This window comes from Elephantulus edwardii, unplaced genomic scaffold, assembly GCF_000299155.1.
Source record: "Elephantulus edwardii isolate Elephantulus edwardi_28Jun2011 unplaced genomic scaffold, EleEdw1.0 scaffold00062, whole genome shotgun sequence".
NCBI lineage: Eukaryota > Metazoa > Chordata > Mammalia > Macroscelidea > Macroscelididae > Elephantulus > Elephantulus edwardii.
In genome coordinates this window covers 3,012,777-3,032,471 of record NW_006399812.1, presented here as the reverse complement: position 1 = coordinate 3,032,471, position 19,695 = coordinate 3,012,777, and the positions used below count along the sequence as shown (strand labels likewise).

Below are 19,695 nucleotides of genomic sequence, written 5' to 3'. Positions count from 1 at the left end.
CTGGTGGTTTAGTGGTAAAGACTTGCAATGTCAACAAAAAGGTACACAGTTCCAATTCACCAGCTCCTCTGTGGGATAAGGATTGGCAATGTCCTGCTCCGTTAACTGCCTCTGAAAACCTTCTGGAGGGTCAGTTATGGATGAGTTCCAACTTGATAATACACACCAACAACAATTGTAACAGTTTTATAATATATAGTATTGTATTAAATACTGCATAATATGATATGATCTCTGAGAGAAGGAAGGACAGTCTCCTCCCGTGCAAATTACTGCCTTTGAAAACCTGGTGGAAGGTTGAATGTGAGTTGGTTCCCACCCAATGGTAAACAACAACAACAACAATATAATCTAGTGTAATAATAGTGGTGGTGGTGTTAGGTGACATCAAATTGAGTATGACTCATAGAGACCCTATGAACAGCCATTCTGCAACCTTCCCTATCCTGTGCCATTCTCATCTCTGAGACATTAGGCTCCATTTCTGAAGTCATACTGTCAAGACATCTCATTGGTGGTCTTTTTCTCTTTCACTGACCCTCCCTCTTTCTAATCATGATGTTTCTTTCCAAGGAATAGCCTTGTCTCACTACATGTCCAAACTATGACAAAGCTTGGTCATCCTTACCTCCAAGTAACGCTCTGGAAATACCCTTTCCAGGACATATAATAGTGGTGGTGGTGGTTATGTGCTGTCAAATCGCCAGCAACTCATAGCGACCCTATGTACAACAGCCCTGAACCTTGCTCTATCTTGTACCAATTTCATTGTCTCTGACACACCTATATCTTATCAAAGGTCTTCGTCTCCTGCATTGTCCCTCCACCCTCCCAAGCATGATGTCCTTCTCCAAGGACTGATCCTTCCTTGCAACATGCCCAAAGTATGTCAGACAAAGCTTCAGAATCCTTGCCTCCAAGGAGCAGCTTGGTCTCACCCTCTCTAGGATGAACTTGTTTGTTCTCTTAGCAGTCCATGGTATATTCAATACTCTTCTCCAGTACCACAGCTCAAAGGCATTAATTCTCCTTCTGTTATCCCTAGTCATTGTCCAACTCTCTGATGCATAGCAAGTAATTGCAAAGAATAGTGGTAGTATGCTAATAGAGAAAAAGTATGTATGCAATATAGACTGCACACCATTCCAGATGATCTAATTTTGCTTCTCTGTTAAGTGTTTTACAACTTGGTAGGTGATAGATGACTGATAGCAGTACAAAATAAGTACTGTTTTAGACTAACATGGTCTGTAAATGCTGTCAAATGATTCTCTCCATTAGACTGTTCATTTTCATATTCTTAACCTATAAATGTGTCTAGTATTTAAAATCTCCTTTGAACTGGTCAAAATATTTTACTGGTTTCCCCAATGGTGACTTAAATAAATCCTTTAACAGACTGAAAACCAAGACAAACAGAAAATATACACTGAGAAAACTGTGTTCATGTCAAAGATGGCAGACATCAGGGAAAAGGTGCCAAGAGTGTTGAGCTCAGTGAATTTGTGTCAAGATAATCATACCGTCATTATTTTTATCTTCTTAGTCTTTTTCTCTCTTTTTACATTTTCACAGATGTTATGTATAATGGAGAAATGAACGAAAAAATTAAGCTGCTGTATAGGCTTCATATCCCTCCAGGTAAGAAATCCCAAGTAGGAGAATTATGGCTTTGCTCTGCCTTAACATGGAACCAGCTTTCTGTACACCACCAAAGATTTTCTCGTTTTAAATTCTCTTAAATTCAAGGCAACAGATGTTTCTAGTTTTGGGGTTGTAATTACACCAAGTTCAGTTCGGCATGTCCCGTGGTAGTGCTTTTCAGACATTGGTGTGCCCCACAGTTACCTGCAAACCTGTTAACACGCAGGTGGCTTGGCCTCACACCTGGAGTTTCAGAGTCACCAGGTCTGTGGTGGGGCCTAGGGAATGTGTGGTAAGTTCTCAGATGGTATTAATGATGATATTGGGACTGCTCTATGAGAATGCCTGCCTGTGGAGTGGTGGGGAAGCCAGATCCTGATATCCTTAAGTACGTATGTCAGACAGCTGTTTTGACAGAACTAGAAATTGTTAACATTTTCATCTTTCTTGGATCTACAGTCAACACCTCTGGTACTGCAGTCAGAGAATCAAAAGATGTGTTGCATTGGGAAAATCTACTGTTAGAGACCTTTCCAAGGTGCATCTGATCCAAGTCATGATCTTTTTAGTAATATGCATCTAAAAGTATAACAGTGAATAAGGGCAACAGAAGACGGATTAATGTCTCTGGGTTTGGGTGTTTGAACAGGAATGCTGAATACCTCAAGAACTGCCAAGAACAAACATCTGTCTTGAAGGTGCAGCCAGAGTGCTCATTAGAGGCAAGCGTGGTTCAAACTTTGTCTAGCATACTCTGGGCATGTTGTCCAGAGAGGCTATTCCTTGGAAAAGGACAGCATGCTGGGAAAGATGGAAGGAGAAGACCCTCAAGGAGCTAGATTGGCACAGTGGCTGTAACAGTGATGTCAGGCATGGCAGAGATGATGAGGATGGTGCAGGATTGGGCAGGGTTCAGATCCATTGTTCGTAGGTTTGCTGTAGTCGAATCATGGACACCTAATTACAGCAACTGTTTTGAAGGTCCATTTCACTTTCCAACACTCATCGCCTTACTTCCTTCAGTTTTGACTCAGATGTGGACGGTCTCCTCCCATGTGATTTACTGTCTCTGAAAAGCTGCTGGAGGGCCAGCTATGGGTCAGTTCTGACTCGATGGTACAGAAACTACAACAGATCAAGAACAGAAAAATTTGATGGGTCGGGGGAGAATTCCATGAAGGAGGCATAGGTACAATACCCAGTCAGTGCTCTTGTGGACAGCCCCCATCTGCCTGTCAAGAGAGGCTCATACTTACGTGTTGTAGTGATACTAAACAGGTTTCAGCAGTTCTGGACTACAACAGACTAGGAGAAGAGGTCAGATGACCTACCGGAAAACCTGTTCTTAAAAACCCAGTGGATCACAAACATCAATCTAAAACTAATCATGGATGGTTCAGGACCCAGTGGCAGTTACACGTTTACGTGGGGTTACCTTGAGTTGAGGGCCAACTTGATACCAGCCAACAGCAGCAGCCAGGACCGGGGAAGCAAGTTTAGTAGCCTATCAGAGCTGACTTAACATTAACATGAAAAGGAACAGGGAAACCTTCAAGTGGCCCCTGGATCTTACAAACTAGTAGACAACAGGGTTTCTGGATCTTGGTGTCATAGGGCAGCAGAAGTTTGAGCCTCTGACAGAACTTCTCCATGAGAGAACTTGGGAGGCTGGCTGCCTCGCGTAACTGTTAGAATGCACACAGACATTTAAATTGCGTATGGACATTATTTGTAGGCATTCCAAACACACTTCCTGAATTCTGCCATTACTGAATTGGCATGTGATACTTTATGCCCTTTATCTCCAGAGAACATTCCATGACCAGACAGTTTTCCTCCCTGACCTTCTCACAAGCCCAGTATTGATTTTTATCCCAATTCTGCCATATTAGTATGTTGCTTTGCTTGGCATGCAAATAGAAGCTACTAAGTTTTCTTTTTCATTTAATGTACTCATATTTTACAGTAATACTTTTTACTAATATAGAGATATGCATAATTGTAGAAGCTACCAACATTGTTTGTATGTTGTTTTCCTTTCCAGTGTTTTGGTAGAATTATTTCTGTACATGTTTGTCATGTGAGGTACAGCATGCTTTTTTCAGGATAAGGGCCCAATCTGCTTTTGACATCCAAGAAAATCCATTCCTATTATTGTTTGTTGCTATTTTTGAGTGCCATCAAGCCAGACCTTCCAGGGGATGTTCAGAAGCAATACACCATGCACAGGAAATTGCCCATCCTTCTCCTGTGGATTTGAACTGTGTGCCTTTGGGATTGCAGTGCAGCTTCTTACCACTAGGCCACCAGAGCTCCCAGATGATGATGACAACTATGATGATTATTTCTTCCCATTATAACTGTGCCCTAAACTACAGTGTGGGTTAGCACTTTCCCATTTTTGAAAGGATTCTCATAATGTTCTACTGCTTAGAATTCATTCTGGGTGAAGTTATAAAATAATGACTTAATAATTAAGGCACAGACATAAAAAATAAGCACACCTGGGAAAAAACAGCACCAGCTAGCAATCTTGCTCCCAGGTGGAAAAGAGGGTGAATCATCAATGCTTTGGTGCCATCCTGTGGATATTTATTGAATCACACTGAACTTGGCTTGGTGAATGGTTTCAAACTCCAAGTTTTTTACGTTTGGAGATCATTTGTCGTTCTTCCTTATAAATGAATGTTATTCCCTTGTCCTTGTAATAAGCTTTATCAATGAAGAATTCACGAACAATTCACCCATTTAAAAGGTACCATTAATTCAGTGACTTTTAGTATAACTGGAGAGTTGTATCATCACAATCAGTTTTAGAACCTTTTCTTCATCCCAGAAAGAAACCCCCAATCACCCTAGCCTTCTTTGCCTCCATTCACCAGAGAGCCAAGAAACTACCAATTTATTTTTTTATTAGCCATCACTCTAACTTTCCACTCGTCCAGTCGACTCAGTGCCAGGAAACAACTCATTTACTTTGTGTCTCTTGAGATTTGCCTTTTTTTATACATTTGGGATCATACACTATATTGCCATTTGTGTCTGGCTTCTTTCCGTTAGCCTTCTTTTTAAAGTGTCATCTGGTGACAGAGTGCTGCGCTGTTAAATGAAAGGTCTGTCATTTGAATCTTTGGAAAATTCAAGCGTGGGGAGTTTATGAGTTGAAAGTGACTTGATGGTGGCAGTGGGATTATCCATGTTGTAGAACTTCACTGTTGTACATGTTGTACATGAGAAGCTCAATATGAGCTGTGAAAACTAGGCCAGGGGCTGATTGTGGAACAGACCACCAACTACTCATATGCAAGTTCAAGCGGAAGCTGAGGAAAATGAAACTGAATCCACAGGAGCCAAAATATGACTTTGATTTCATCCCACCTGAATTTCAGAATCATCTCAGGAACAGGTTTGAGGCCTTGAAAACTAATGAGCAAAGACCACATGAGTTGTGGGAGGATGTCAAATATATCATCCTGGAAGAGTGCAAACAGTCATTACAAAGACAGAAGAGGAAGAAAAGACCTATGGTGATGAAGGAAGAAGTTGAAGCTGCTTTGAAGGAAATAGCAAAAAATAAGGCCCCAAGAATAGATGGTATACCAATTGAAGTATTTCAGCTAACAGATGCTGCTCTGGACGTGCTCACCAAGTTGTGCCAAGAATTCTGGAGAACAACTATTTGGACAACTGAGTGGAAGAGATCTATATTTGTTCCCATTCCAAAGAAGGGTGACCCAATAGAGTGTGGAAACTACAGAACAATATCATTGATTTCACATGCAAGCAAGATTCTACTGAAGATTATCCAAAAACGACTGGAACAGCACATCAGCAGAGAACTGCCAGAAGTCCAGGCTGGGCTTAGAAGGGGTCGTGGTACTAGGGATATTGTAGCTGATGTTAGATGGATCTTGGCTGAAAGCAGGGAATACCAGAAGAATGTCTATCTGTGTTTCATTGATTACACAAAGGCGTTTGACTGTGTGGATCATAACAAACTGTGGCTGACTCTGAGAAGAATGGGAATCCCAGAACATTTAATCGTGCTAATGCGAAACCTATACTTGGACCAAGAGGCAGTCATCAGAACAGAGCAGGGTAACACTGTATGGTTCAAAATTGGGAAGGGTGTACGCCAGGGATGTGTCCTATCTCCATACTTTTTCAACTTGTTTGCAGAGCAGATTATCCGAGAGGCTGGGTTCTATGAGAAGTGTGGTGTCAGGATTGGTGGAAGATCTATTAACAATCTGTGTTATGCAGATGACACAACCCTGCTTGCCGAAACTGAGGAGGACCTCATGCACTTGCTGCAGAGGGTCAAGGACTGCAGCCTTCAGTATAGACTGAGACTCAATGTCAAGAAGACAAAGATTCTCACCACTGGGCCAATTGGTAGCATCAGGATGGATGGCAAAGAGATTGAGATTTTTCACAGCTTCAGTTTGCTCGGCTCCACGGTCAACACTCTTGGCACCAGCAGCCAGGAAATAAAAAAACTTATTGCAATGGGAAATTCTGCTGTTAGGGACCTCTCCAAAGTACTGAAGATCAATGGTGTCTCTCTGAAGACTATGGTGCACTTGATACAGGCCATGGTCTTTGCAGTCACTTGTTATTCATCAGAGAGTTGTACAGTGACTCAGGAGGATGGAAGGAGAATTGATACCTGTGAGCTGTGGTGCTGGAAAAGAGTATTGAATGTACCATGGACTGCCAAGAAGACAAACAGATTCAACCTGGAGAGGGTTAAACCAGGCTACTCCTTGGAGGCAAGGATTCTGGGGCTTCGTCTGACATACTTTGGACATGTTGTAAGGAGGGACAGGTCCTTGGAGAGGGACATCATGCTTGGTAGGGTGGAGGGACAATGCAGGAGGGGAAGACCCTCTATGAGGTAGATTGATTCAGTGACGGGGGTAATTGGGATGGGTGTGTCAGAGGCAGTGCGATTGGCACAGGATAGAGCAGGGTTTAGGGCTGTTGCACACAGGGTCGCTATGAGTCACAACTCGATGGCACAGAACAGCAACAACAACGACAACAACAGAACTTCACTTTTCTCTGTGAGTGACTAATATTCTGTTATATGAACATACACTTCACCAGCGTCACAATTCAAAGACATTGATTCAAAGTCATCCTTCGCAAAGACTATAGAATGTTGCAGGAACTGCCAAAAGAACAAATAAATCTTAGAGGAAGTGCAACCAGCGTGCGCTTTAGAGACAAGGATGGTGAAACTTGGTCTCACATACTTTGCACATGTTGTCAGAAGGGACCAGTCCTTGGAAAAATACATCATACTGGGGGAGGCAGTGGGCCAAGGAAAGGCTCTCAGTGAGATGGAGAGACACAGTGAGTGCAGCGATGGACCTAAGCCTGGCAGGGATGGTAACATAATGCAGAGCAAGGTTTTGATCCATGGTTTGTAGGGTTGCACTGAGTCTGCCACCTTGATGGCACCTCACAACAATAACAACATATGAGCCCAATACATTTTATTTGTAGATATATGCGTTATGGTCCCTTTTGGCTATCATGAATAATACAGCTGCTAGCATTTGTGCTCATGGTTTTTGGTTTTAGATGCACGTGTAAATAGGTTTGTACTTCTCTTGGGTATATATACCTAGCAGCGGAATTTCTGGGTCAAATAGTAATTCTTTCAGGTTTTTAGGACCCTTTAGTCTTTCCTCCATTCCCATCTTCAGTGTGTGAGGGTTCCAATAGAAGTCTAGCATATTTCAAGAAATGCTTTAGTAAAACTGTTCCCAGTATTATTTTTTAGAAATTATATAAGTATCGCAGTACATAGTCACTTTAGAAAAAGAACAACCTTGAAAAGTTAAAAATTATTCACTGTAATCCAGCAATTTAGAGATCTGATGTCTTTATTTCTAGAGTTTTGAAAGTATGTACACATACTGTATACCTAATGCTGCTATACGTATGTAAAAGTATATACCCCCCAAAGAGTATATACAACACACACATATATACATTTTCGTTTTACAAAATTGGAGGTTTTCAAAACAACTATGAGATATCATCTCACCCCAGTAAGAATAGCAAAATTTAACAAAATTGGGAATTTTCCCCCCAATATATATTCTTTCAAGTCAACTTCAGCAGTGTCTTTCTATGGATTTGTATTCATGACCATATGGGTGAGATGGCTTTGGGAAAGGGAATACTTAGCATTTTCTTTCCTTAGTGTACTCAGACAGTGTCTGGTTTGCATTTGGGCTCATCAAGAAAACAAAGTCCTTTAGACCAACAGGCAGCATCATGATAGATTGGGAAAAGACTGAAGTTGTCGGCGATTTCCTTTTACTTGGAGCCACTGTCAACACAGATAACAGCAGTCAAGAGATCAGAAGAGCTTTTGCACTGGGAAAATCAGCTGTTCTTTTACTTTTGAAAGAGAGGAGCGAACTGGGGGCTGTCAAGCAAGAATATCTCCAAAATGCTAAAGACAAATTATATCTGTTTAAAGACTAAGGTGCACCTGAACCAAGCCGTGGTGTTTTCTGTTGCTTTGTATGCATGTAGAGGCAGTAAACTGAGTGAGGATTGTTCATTGTTCTCTCATGGATTCAAACTACATGCCTTTGGGATTGCAGCACACCTTCTTACCTTTAGGCCACCAGAGCTTCCATACATTTGGAAAATGGATGATAATTAAGGAAGACTAACAGGGTGGTGCCTTTAAATTGTAGTGTTGAGAAAAGTACTGAATATCCATGACCTGCCAAAAGTGCAAAAAATTTGTCTTGGAGGAAGTTCAACCAGGGTACTCTTGAGAGGCAAGGATGGTGAAGCTTCCTCTTGACATCATTTGCGCTTACTGTCAGAATATGTCCAGTCCTTGGAAAAAGACAGCATAATGGGGGAGGTGGAGGGTCAGACAGAGAGGGAGACCCTCAACAAGATGGAGTGACTATAAAAATGAGCTTCAGCATATCAGGAATCATGGGCATGGTCCAGGGTAGGGCAAGGTTCAGATGTGTCGTTCACAGGGTCGCTGAGTTTTATTTGACTTGATGGCACCTAACAACAGCAGCCACAACAACAGTGTGAGGCAAAGACTCTGAGACCTTGGTTGCTGCTAGCTAACTTTAGTTCTCTTTTACCTTAGTAAAGCAGCCCTGGTAGGTATAGTACGTCGTGTGTTGAGCAGTTCAAATCCACCATGGGAGAAAGATGGAAAGTCTTCATCCATCTAAATCCTCCATCAAGTTCTAAATTCTCGGGAACTTGGCGGAGGGATGACATTGTTCAGAATGGACTTGACTGCCGTGGGCTTGGTTTTGATTTTGACCTTGAGCTCCATTCCTCTCTATTTTTAGAAGAATGAAAATTTTGTTTGCTTTAAATACTTTTTGTTCTCTTTTGTTTTTAAAGCACTCACTGAAAATGACCAGGACTGTCAGTCACCGCTCAAGAATCCTCTACTCTCCACCTCAAGACCCCTGGTTTTCGGGAAATCGAATGGCACGTACCCCTTTTCACTGGCCCTTTCCTTGCAGTCGTTTCCGTCAGCCCCCCCCTCCTGGAAGCAGCCTTGTCTAGCTCTACTTGCTCCCTTCAAAGTGTTGAAACCAAGCCCACTACATTCAGGGCCGAAACCTTCTAAGTTCAGGTGTGGCCAAGTCACTGACCCTCCACCGTGGCATATTCACCCTATTGTGTTTTCTCCCCTCTTGATGAATGGTGCTTCAAGGAGCTCTGTCTGGCATAGTCTGTAGGGAGTGACACTGCTTACCCAATGGTGGCACCTGTCTGGTAGTTCAAATCCACTTGCAGCTTCACTGGGAAAAGAAGGGCAGTCTCTTCCCACACAGTCTACAGCCTTTTGAAAGCCTCTTGGCAGGCCAGCTGTAATTCCGTTCTGACATGTCGGTAAATGAGGATTTTTCAGTTTGTTTTGAATGGTGGTTGATGGGTCATTTTTTAGGAAGAGAAGTTCTCCAGCCACCACACTCCAGCCACAGCTGGTGGTCAGTCTCTATGTGGAACTTACTTAATGGAATTCTGCACCCCTTAACCAGGCCTTTTCTGAATTTTCCTTTCTGCTTTCACTGAACGTCTCTGTTTTCCTTTGCCTCAAGGAGATGCAGCTGATTATCAGAAACAGCTGAAGCAGATGATTAAGGATTTAGCCAAAGAAAAAGATAAAACTGAAAAAGAGTTGCCAAAAATGAGCCAGGTATGAAGTTTAATCTTGTGCAAAGAATGGACTATTTGACCAAAGTCTGGTTTAGTGAGGGTAAGATGTTCATAATTAGGCATAGCCCTTCATCCTGAAACCATAAAGGATCTTGTAATTTCTGGGAGCTCAGTGTGGTCATTAAAGGGGACTCTTTAATCTTTTAATCTAAGCAGATTCAAAGATATTCCATATATATATATTCAAAGATCTTATAAGAGGAGGCTGTTAGACAGTGTTTCTGAAGGGTTGTGTTTTTTGTTTTTTGTTTTTTTTTGTTTTGTCCTGTGCATCATTTATTTTCCCAGATAGTGATCAGCATGTATTCAGTAGAGCAATGGAAGCATATTTGAGGCTTTGGGAGTGTGTGAACACAGCACTTATTTCTTAGATTACATTAGTAAAAACAATTTATTTTTCTTATTGCCTACAGGGCAAGATTTACTTTGTATTACTTGGTACTAGCTGCAATAATTTCCACATATGTTAAAATCCCATGAAGTCACCTTTTTTGTTTTCCGGAAGGGCCAAAGACCTTTTCTTGCATTCTGCTTACAGAAAGTATTGATATTTGCCTCCAAGAACTAACTATAGCTAGTTTCCCGCACCCTACCCCCAAATACTGTTTTATACTTTCTTCCTGGTTATAGTTTTTATTATTCTTCTTCCAGAGAGAATTTATCCAGTTCTGTAAAACCCTGTACAGTATGTTCCACGAAGATCCAGAAGAAAACAGTTTGTATCAAGCCATCGCCATGGTGACCACCCTCCTGCTGCAGATTGGGGAGGTGGGCCAGCGCAGCAGCAGCTCTGGAAGCTGCTCCCAGGACGGTGGGGAGGACCTGCGGGCGGCGGCCTCCTCGCCAGACCAGGACTCGGTGTTTGCCGAAGCTGAGACTGTACCCCAGGACTCCCAAGGGTTTCCTGACGCAGGAAGAGACGGGGATTGGACTGTCTCTCTTGAGCACATTTTAGCATCACTTCTGACTGAACAGTCTTTAGTGAACTTCTTTGAAAAGCCACTAGAAATTAAATCCAAGCTTGAAAATGCTAAGATCAATCAGTACAGGCTGAAAAACCTTGAAATGAGCCGCCAGTCTCAGCCTGAACTCAAGCTGAACAACTTGTAGCAAGATAGCAGCGCGCCGAGCTACACTGGAGCCCACCTTACCAAAGCAGGGGCCATGCTCCAGCTGTCACCCACAAATCCAGATTTTAGTACTTCCCTGAGTCATCTGGATAGAGCAACCTGACAGAACTGTGGACAGGAAATGCGATGCAACCCTGTTATTTCTATTTATTCATGGAAATTGGCAATTGGACTTCAGTACCTTAGGGTATCCATGCACCTTCAATTGACACTGTGATTCACAATCTTACTCTTAGCAGGTTTGATGAAATGGGCATTTGTCATGATGCGAGTTAGTCTGTTCCTCCTGTGGAACAAGTTGAATTTGTGATACTAAACAGAACAGCCTCAAGCTGAAGGTTCAAGTTTCAGTCAGGTTCATCCTAAAGTTCCCAGAGCCATTACCTGTGCAATTGTTTTTGGGGTTTTTTTTTGCACTAATTGTTTCAATGCTGGTAATTGAAACCATTTTAAGATATATTTGGTTGTAATTCACTTTGTATGTCCTTCCAAAAATATTGTGTACAAATCTTGCTTTCAATGTTGGCCTGTTTTTTAATAAATTTTTCTATTGACTTGGTCCTTTTCTTTCACTCATTATAATGTCTCCAGATGTGAGCTCTTACCTCAGTACTGTGCTAGCAATAAACTATGTGAGTGGTGTCCACATGCCAGTTGTTCAGTGGACACTGCTGCTACTAAGCGGCTGGCTGCCCATCCCACCATGGCTGTGCCCCTAGTGTGCTCAAGTGCCATTATCACTGCTGAGCACAATCTTGAAACATCATGTTAAGGACTGAATTTAAGAGGAGGTATATACTTTTGAGAAATGTTATGAGCCTTATTTTAATGCAAAGTAATAACTCATAAAAAAGTCTAGTTTCAACTGATAGTGGCTGGCTAAGTTACTAAGACTGCTCATCTCTGGCTGACCAACTGTAGGGAGCAGTAGTTTTCAGGCTAACCGTGAACTCACTATGCCACCAGAGCTCTTGACATTATTAACCCATCATGGTTCCTTTTTACACTATCAGAAGCAAAAAGACACTAAGTGGGTTTTTAAATTGGTGGTTTATTAAATTGATGCCCGAATTTCACTTCAAAATTGCCCTGCTGCCCCCAGTTTTTGCTTTCTTATCAGCTATAAAACAAGTCATCACAAAAACAGGAGAAAAAATTGAAATGTCACAAGAGATGAAAGACTGCACTAGAACATTGAGAAGCCAAAACAAAAAAGGAAAATGTGCCCAAGGAAAAGAGCTGAACAAGATTTTAAAGGTCAGCTTGGGAGGACAAAGTATTATAATGGAATGTGCAGAGCTGGAATTGGAGAAAAAAAAAGAACTTGTTCTACATTTCTGAGAACTGAAAAATAAATTTAAGCCTTGAGGTGCAGTACATATATTGAATGACCCAGAAAGCATAAAGAGAAAATGGAGGGAATACAGTCAAGAACCAGAAAGAACTGATTGACCCAGAGAAATGTCAGGAAGTACCATATGAACAAGAGCCAATAGTAATGGAGGAAGTGGAAACCGCATTGAAGGCATTGGCAAAAAATAAGGTCCCAATAATCAATGGGATAACGATTTGTTTCAGTTAGCAGATGCAGGCCTGGACGCGCTCACCAGTCAAGGAGTGCTATCTTGGCCAAAAGATTACAAGAGGGCCTTATGTGTTCCCATTCCTAAGAAAGTGATCCAACAATGTGGAAAGTATCAAACAGTATTAGGATCACATAAAAGCAAGATACTGAAGATCATTCAAAAACAGAACAACAGTACATAAGAACTGCCAGAAGAATCCTGGCTTAAAAGAAAATACAAGAATGTCTATTTGTGCTTTAAATTGTGTATCATAAGTTGTGGCTGACATTTAAGAATGGGAGCCACAGGCCACTTAATTTTGCTAACAAAGACCTTGACCTGGAACAGGCCACTGTGGTTTGAAATTGAGATCACTGTTGTATTCATTCACTCCTTATCTATTCAATCTATATGCTGAAGCAACTTATGGCACAGCCTTGCTTACACGGAGACCTCTCCCAATTACTAATGTCAGTTTGAGGACTAAGGTGTACCCTGTTCAGGCCGTGGACTTTCTGATCCCTAGCTATGCATCTGGAGAGCAGGACCGTGAATAAAGACAGAATTGATGCCTTTGAGCTGTGGTGTGGGAGAAGCAAACAGAATCCAAAAGGGGGAAGGGTTGGTGAAGGAGAAGACTATCCTAATCAGGTACACTGACAGGGACTGAAGTGTGAGGACAGCACAGAATAGAATAGGGTTCAGATCTTTTTCACAGGGTCACTGAGCCAGACTTGACTCTAGTAGGGAACCTAACAACTGCTTCCCCCACTGTTTGGGCACTTGCCATCAGATGCTGTTGACTGAACTCCTGAATCATGTGAGGTAGAACTACAGGGAATCTTGACAGAACAGATCACCTGGGCTCCTTAGGCACTGAGAATCTTTAAGTTATATCTGTATAATATGACCATGTTGTGTTGCATTACATAAAACAAAACCACATGAAGACAGTTTTATAACTTTATTTGTTTAGTTTTCATCCACATTGACGGTCTGTAGATCTGCAAAAGAAATGAAAAGCCTGTCAATTTCGATACTCAACAAGGAATAATTTTAATATCCAAAACATTTCAAGGAAGGTTTTATGGCAAGTATTCCATTTCTGTAGCTATAATACCTATTTTGAGGTTTCCACTACTCTGTGTACTTAATTTAGCCTTTTGCATTTGCCCGTATCATTTAGGTAGAATGATTACACTTGTATTTCCTACTGGCAGACTCCTTAGTTATGTGGTATACAAATGAGTATTTGGTAAATACAGGTTATAAAACATTAAATTTAAATAGCATTGTAGAATTTATGAAAAACTTACTTTTGAAAGTGGTGACAGGTACATAGGTAACCAGTGTATACAGCTTGTTTGGGGAATCTTCATCCTCATTACGTTTTCTGGACAACCGTACACGGATGCGGTATGGGACATTCCTTCAAAAACAGACATTTCACATGATCATGAGTTGGTACCAAAGCTGTAAATCTTTACAAAAGATTTTTTTTTGTCCTGCAGAAGAACTTGTGGATTCAAACAGCTGACTTTGTTAGCGAGGCAACAAAACTAAGCCACCAGGGGATCTCAGAAAATATATATACACTCCAGGTGGGCAAATGCTGCCCACCTCAGGACGTGTGCTCGTCTACACAGAAGCTGCCACTCTATGTTGGTGGACTTCTGCCTTTACTGCCACCATAGCAATCTGGTATGTAAAAGGTTTACATGCAAATTTAATTCTACAAGAACACGGTTTTAAACTACAAAATTATATGAAATGCATTAGATTATTAAAATTCTCTTTTATGTAAACAATGCTCCAAGCCTCTCTCATCCAATTTCTCAGCCACTTTCCAGTTGATCGCACTTTCTTCTGTGGCGGTATGAGGATATGTTGCTGATCCCAGACCCTGCATATTCTTGCTATACAATGCCCGACTCATTACTGTGATTCTGCCCTGTGACCCTGCATCAGTTAGGTGTCAGTCCAAATGTCATTTTAAGGTGCTTCCCTGCAGATGCCACTCTATCCTTTCAGTCTCTGAAGACACAGTTTTCTTTTTATGCACAAGTTTATCTTATGAAAAGAATTTCCACCTTATTCCTTTGGCCCAGACAGCTTTGTTAAGCCTGGTGTCAATGCGAACATCTGGTGTGCCCATCTCCTTCATGGCAAATTTCCGGATCTCCTTTAGTGCCCGAGGAGCACGCTTCTTAAATCCCCTAAAATTTAAAAACACAGATCAATTAAATAAATGAATAGTATATACCGTTTTCACAAACACAAAACTTAAATGCATACTCCTTGATAAAATATAATCTGAGCACCTACTACACCTTAAGAGTCCATTTTTAAAGCAGGTATCTTTTACTGGTTCATTATTACTGTCACTGTCATTTGTGGTTTGTTCTGAAGCCAGTTCAACAAACTGGTGACCAGAAGAACAAGAAACCCTTAAAATGTCTAAATTTAAAGAACAGGAGGAGCCACAAAGGACTATAATGGAGAGAATGTTTTATTCTGGAGTTCTTTGGATGTGCCAACATGTGAGATATACTCAATCTGCTTAGAATTCTGCATCAGGAATGGTTAATCGTTTATTCAGATGAAAATCCTTTGATTAATTTCACTTTCAGTTACTAAGAAAGGCCAAAATGAAAACTTACACAGGTCAAGCATTTAGTTATGTGAAGGCCATGTTAAAAGTGGGGCAGCTAAGGAGGTGTTCTACTAATCTTAAGACTTTAAACGTAAAATAGCAATGACCATGGCTACCTTACATCTCTACCAGGTAAACAGCTCTTAGAAGATGTTTAACACTTTCACTTCATGAAAACTGGCCAAAAATCAGCACAAAGAATTGCAACCCGTTTCCTTCAGAGCTTTCCTTGGGCTCCCTGCTCACCCAACTTCTGTTACTACATTCTTTGCTCAACCTCAGTAATCTTTTTCTAGACTCCCATCAAACAAACTGGATTTATTTATTCAGTACTGTTAGTTGCTGCCAAGCAACCTCATGAAAACACAGCCCAAATCCAGCCACAAACAGCAGCTAACAGAAAAAATCCAAAAGAGAAAAACTCCCAACCTCATTCCTCATGTACTTTATGTAACATTGAACATTATCAGGTAGTGTTAAGTATGACAAAGAAAAGTAACCTATGGAAAACTGGCAAGCTTAAACAAAACCAGAACTCTGCAAGGCTGACCCTGAAGATAAGGCCAGTTAAAGCATCTGTGAGCAAGTATTCTAGTTGAGAAAAAACAAAACAGAAGCATGTTTCATTAACAAACATGCCTATCGGGCAAGCTCACGTGGGATCACAGCAGTTTAGCTTTTAACATGAAGTACATGAAAAGCAGAAAATGCTTGCAAATAGACCATGCATCTGGAAATGAAGACAGGTGGCTGCTAGGATCAGTCACAGTGATCTGTAGCTAGTCAAGAGGATTTGCCAAACTGTCACATAATTAAGTAGTAACAGGTTAGCAACAGAAACAAGATGCCCATCGGACATACAAGTAGAGATGTTAATGAGGCACAGGAGAGAAATCTAGAATTTGGGGAACACCTAGAAGGTATTTCAAGTCCCAAGAGTTTTGTTATTACCAAGCGTGAAGAGAATGTGAGAGCAAACCAGATCAAGAAGGTGCAGCCTAGTGAATAAAAAGATGGGAGTTTATAAAATCTTTTATAAAAAGAACAATATAACTGGCAACTGTTGATCAAAAGAAAAGGACAGAAAAGTGACCAAAGGATTCAGTATCATGAAGGTCTTCACAAAGGGCTTGTATAAAAACCTGACCACTAGCTAGCTAATGGCTGACTAGCATTGTGTGGCCCTCAAAACCCTTCCCTCTGCCCCTGCCTCTTCCTAAGACAGGAAGAAGCCTTGGGGTTCACTCATCACCTGCAGAGCCCAGGGAAGTATGGTAAAGTTTTTGATAAGCCTCCCAACTAAATATATGCTGTTGTATACACAAGCAACATTTTTTTTTTAAAGGCACCAAATACTTAAACTAGAGGCCAAAAAAGAGCACACGATGCTCCCTTCCAGCCAGCCTCGGTGCTACCAGTATCTGAGACAGAGACTGCCCGGGAAGTGGAAAGAACTTAGCTCACCACTATGTGACACTACACAGTGGGGGAGAGTTCTACTAAAACGCTCCCAGGTAAGTTTTCACAAAGAATTAAATAGTTACTACTGGCAATAAGCATCATGCACATAGGAAGTGGAGACATCCACCGAGCTAGAAACCTACTGTACAAGCCTCACAGGAAAAAGGACTAAAACCATCATATTCAAAACTGTTCCCTACATTGTCCATCCCAAATCCTCACTATAAACAATGCCCTGAAATCCCATTTATGTCAACCTCTAGCTTTTTTCCTCCTGGTATCACAACTCACACCTTTTGACTCAGAAAACAAAAAACAATTCCACTTAAAAAGTCTCAAATTCTGACAGAACTCAGCCTACCTCCCCCCAACTCTATCAAGTCCAGAAACACTAAAAGTTTGTTCTCCCCAATATAGAAATATTTAACCCTTTAGTCTTATTTAACTGCCGTCCAAGGAGTCTAATTCACAGGCCTGGTGTGTGCAAAGTTAAACATAAACACAGGGTTTTATAAAATGCATCGCGGCCAGGTCTATCCTGCAGCTCAGCGCTTAAGCATTTACACCACTCAGGGGCTTCTTAGCTTTTAATCCAAGTTTAATTTTAAATACAAAACAAGGAGTAGAAATGATCTTCATATTTGGAATCCACACTTTAAAAGCCAGTCTTTGACCAACATCACAATTAGAAAAAAAACTAACCCCCCCGGACTACAAGTCAGAGATTCTGAGTCAGGGGAGTGTATCTTCTTTTAGTAACTATTCCGGCTCCTAACTAACCGGAAGCCTGCAGATGCGACCCCTAAACTAGCGAGGCGTTGGGGAGACCGCAGAGGCACTTACACTCCATGGATGCGCTTGTGAATGTTGATGGTGTACTCTCTGGTCACCACTTCGTTGATGGCAGAACGGCCTTTCTTCTTCTCACCACCCTTCTTTGCGGGGGCCATCTAAAACCAGATGACAAGGAGACTCAGAGCAGAGCAGGCCGGGTCGAGCTCCTCCTTCCACGCCCGGCCTCAGGCTGCCGTCCTCTGGACGTTTCCGTGCAGGAGGTCCGGCCAGACCCCGGCAGCCTGGTCGAGGTGAAGGAAGCCAGGCCACTGCGCGAGGGCACCGAATCCCTCCGACACAGGCTCCCCAAGACAGCCCCCCTCCCAGGGTCTCGGAACCCTTAAACACAGCACTGCGACCCATCTCCCCTGAACGCGGAGCCTTGGGCCAACTCAGGAGAGAGCCTGCCGTCTTGATCAGCATAGCCACGGGAGCGGATGAAGCTAGATCCCCAGAAGCAACAGCAAGCGACCATACTTACAGTGCCGGAACAAAGCTGGAAAGGAAGAGGGCAAAGGATTGTGGGGAAAAAAGAAACATAGACTCGTACAACTTCCGGGTCACCTGGAGGCGTGACGGGGTGTGACAGGGGAGGGGCGATGAGGGGGTGTCGTGCGCAGCGTGTTCTGGAGGAGGAGCCAGCGGGGGTCGGGGGTGGGGCCAGGCCGTCCGTGCTTGCCCCCTGCTCCTGCTGGGCAAGAGTGTGCTGGTTTCTACAGTGAAGCTTAGGAGGGCTTGAGACCATGACCAAGGTGTTCTACACCTTCAGAAAGGAGCTGCACTACTAGTCTCTTTTGAAAAAATCAAAACCTAGGATCAATGGAAGAATTTTTTTTAATTTTTATTAAATTTTATTAATTTTAATGAACATTTACAGAGATTTTGGATTTCCATTCATTCATTGTTGCACTGTTTTCTCAACCTCCCTCCCCAGTTTATTTCTCTTTTTTTTCCCCCTTGAAAGTCTTTTAATTGTCCCATTGCCACAGGGCTTGTCAAAGCCATTAATCTCCTCTGTCAGTGTGTCCTTTGCCATTCCCTACCACTCCTCCCTGAGAGAGATTTAATCCTGATTCATAAGGAAAAGGGGACGGAGTATTAGCTACTTCCTGCTGAAAAGGGATGTTGTAGGTTTCAGTGTGAAGATCTTCTCTCACTACTCTAAAGGGCCCCTTTGGCAATAGGAAACACGTAGACTATTGTGGAAATTGGTTTTGGAATTTAGACTGACGGTTATCAATTGTGCTTAGCCGTACATGTTCATATCCTTTGAAGATGTATCATGGAACTGTTGCAGCCTAGAAGACACAAATTTAACTAACAAGTTAAAAGTACAGGAGTCAAAAATTAAAAGCAATCATATTCCAAGTAGAGTTTCTAACAGTGGCACAAATCAAATTACAGAGGGAAGGTAGTCCTTAAAATAAAAGGCCTATTGACTGGCACTTTGTCTATTATAGTATAAATATAAAGGTTAGGAACCACAAGATGTAGAGGCTCAACTATGTTATTTATTGTTCTTAAGTCCTGGACCAAATTCCATCTACCACTGGGTTGTTTTATAGGGAAGATTTTATTTACAACTTCACAATTAGAATGAGCGAAATAATGCTCTTTTGCTTTTCTCATTGATTCATTCATTCACTCACTAAGTTACACATTAGACAAAACTGTATACTGTGCTTGGTTGGTGGTTCCAGAGACGCTGAGACACAGACCTTGCCTTGGAGGTGGTCCTGTTGAGCTAGAAAAGACTCATGAACGAAGGTCGTTACTGCTCCTAATTGTGGAGTCAGAGGCTAGAAGCCTGGCTGGGGAGGTGGGGGGGGAGGGCCTTGAACTTCATGCCTTCGGGACTGTAGCACAGCTTCTTGCCACTAGGCCACCATAGTTAAAAATTAAGAAGAGAGTGTGTCAAGGTTATATTTTCTCTCCATACCTATTCAATCTATATACCAAACAAATTTTTCAAAAAGCTAGACTCTGTAAAGATGAGTGTGGCATCAATATCAGAAAGACTCATTAATAACCTGTGTCATGCAGATGACACAACCTTCTTTGCTGAAAGCGAGAAAGACTTGAAGCATTTCAAGTCCTCAGAAGATCAAAGTATACAGCTTTCGATATAGATTGCATATCAACATGAAGAAAATGAAAATTTTTACCACTGGAACGA

At 41.8% G+C, this 19,695-nt stretch overlaps 2 protein-coding genes across 3 annotated transcripts in view; one reads left to right on the top strand and one right to left on the bottom strand.

Moving 5' to 3' along the window:
• Positions 1 to 10,986, top strand: part of TBC1D8 (TBC1 domain family, member 8 (with GRAM domain)) — a 98,890-nt gene extending 87,904 nt beyond the window's left edge. For both annotated transcript variants that reach the window (XM_006887800.1, XM_006887799.1), the window contains exons 16-19: positions 1,576 to 1,641; positions 9,052 to 9,141; positions 9,759 to 9,856; positions 10,528 to 10,986. In XM_006887800.1, coding sequence (XP_006887862.1) covers positions 1,576 to 1,641; positions 9,052 to 9,141; positions 9,759 to 9,856; positions 10,528 to 10,986 — 713 coding nt within the window. The remainder of the gene's footprint in view (positions 1 to 1,575; positions 1,642 to 9,051; positions 9,142 to 9,758; positions 9,857 to 10,527) is intronic.
• A 2,557-nt stretch (positions 10,987 to 13,543) lies between these two features.
• Positions 13,544 to 17,635, bottom strand: RPL31 (ribosomal protein L31). Its single transcript, XM_006887798.1, has 4 exons — positions 17,529 to 17,635; positions 14,662 to 14,787; positions 13,888 to 14,000; positions 13,544 to 13,575 (listed from the first exon to the last, which is right to left on the bottom strand). Exons 1-4 carry the CDS (start codon positions 17,633 to 17,635, stop codon positions 13,544 to 13,546), a joined length of 378 nt encoding a protein of 125 aa, XP_006887860.1.
• Positions 17,636 to 19,695: the final 2,060 nt, after the last annotated feature.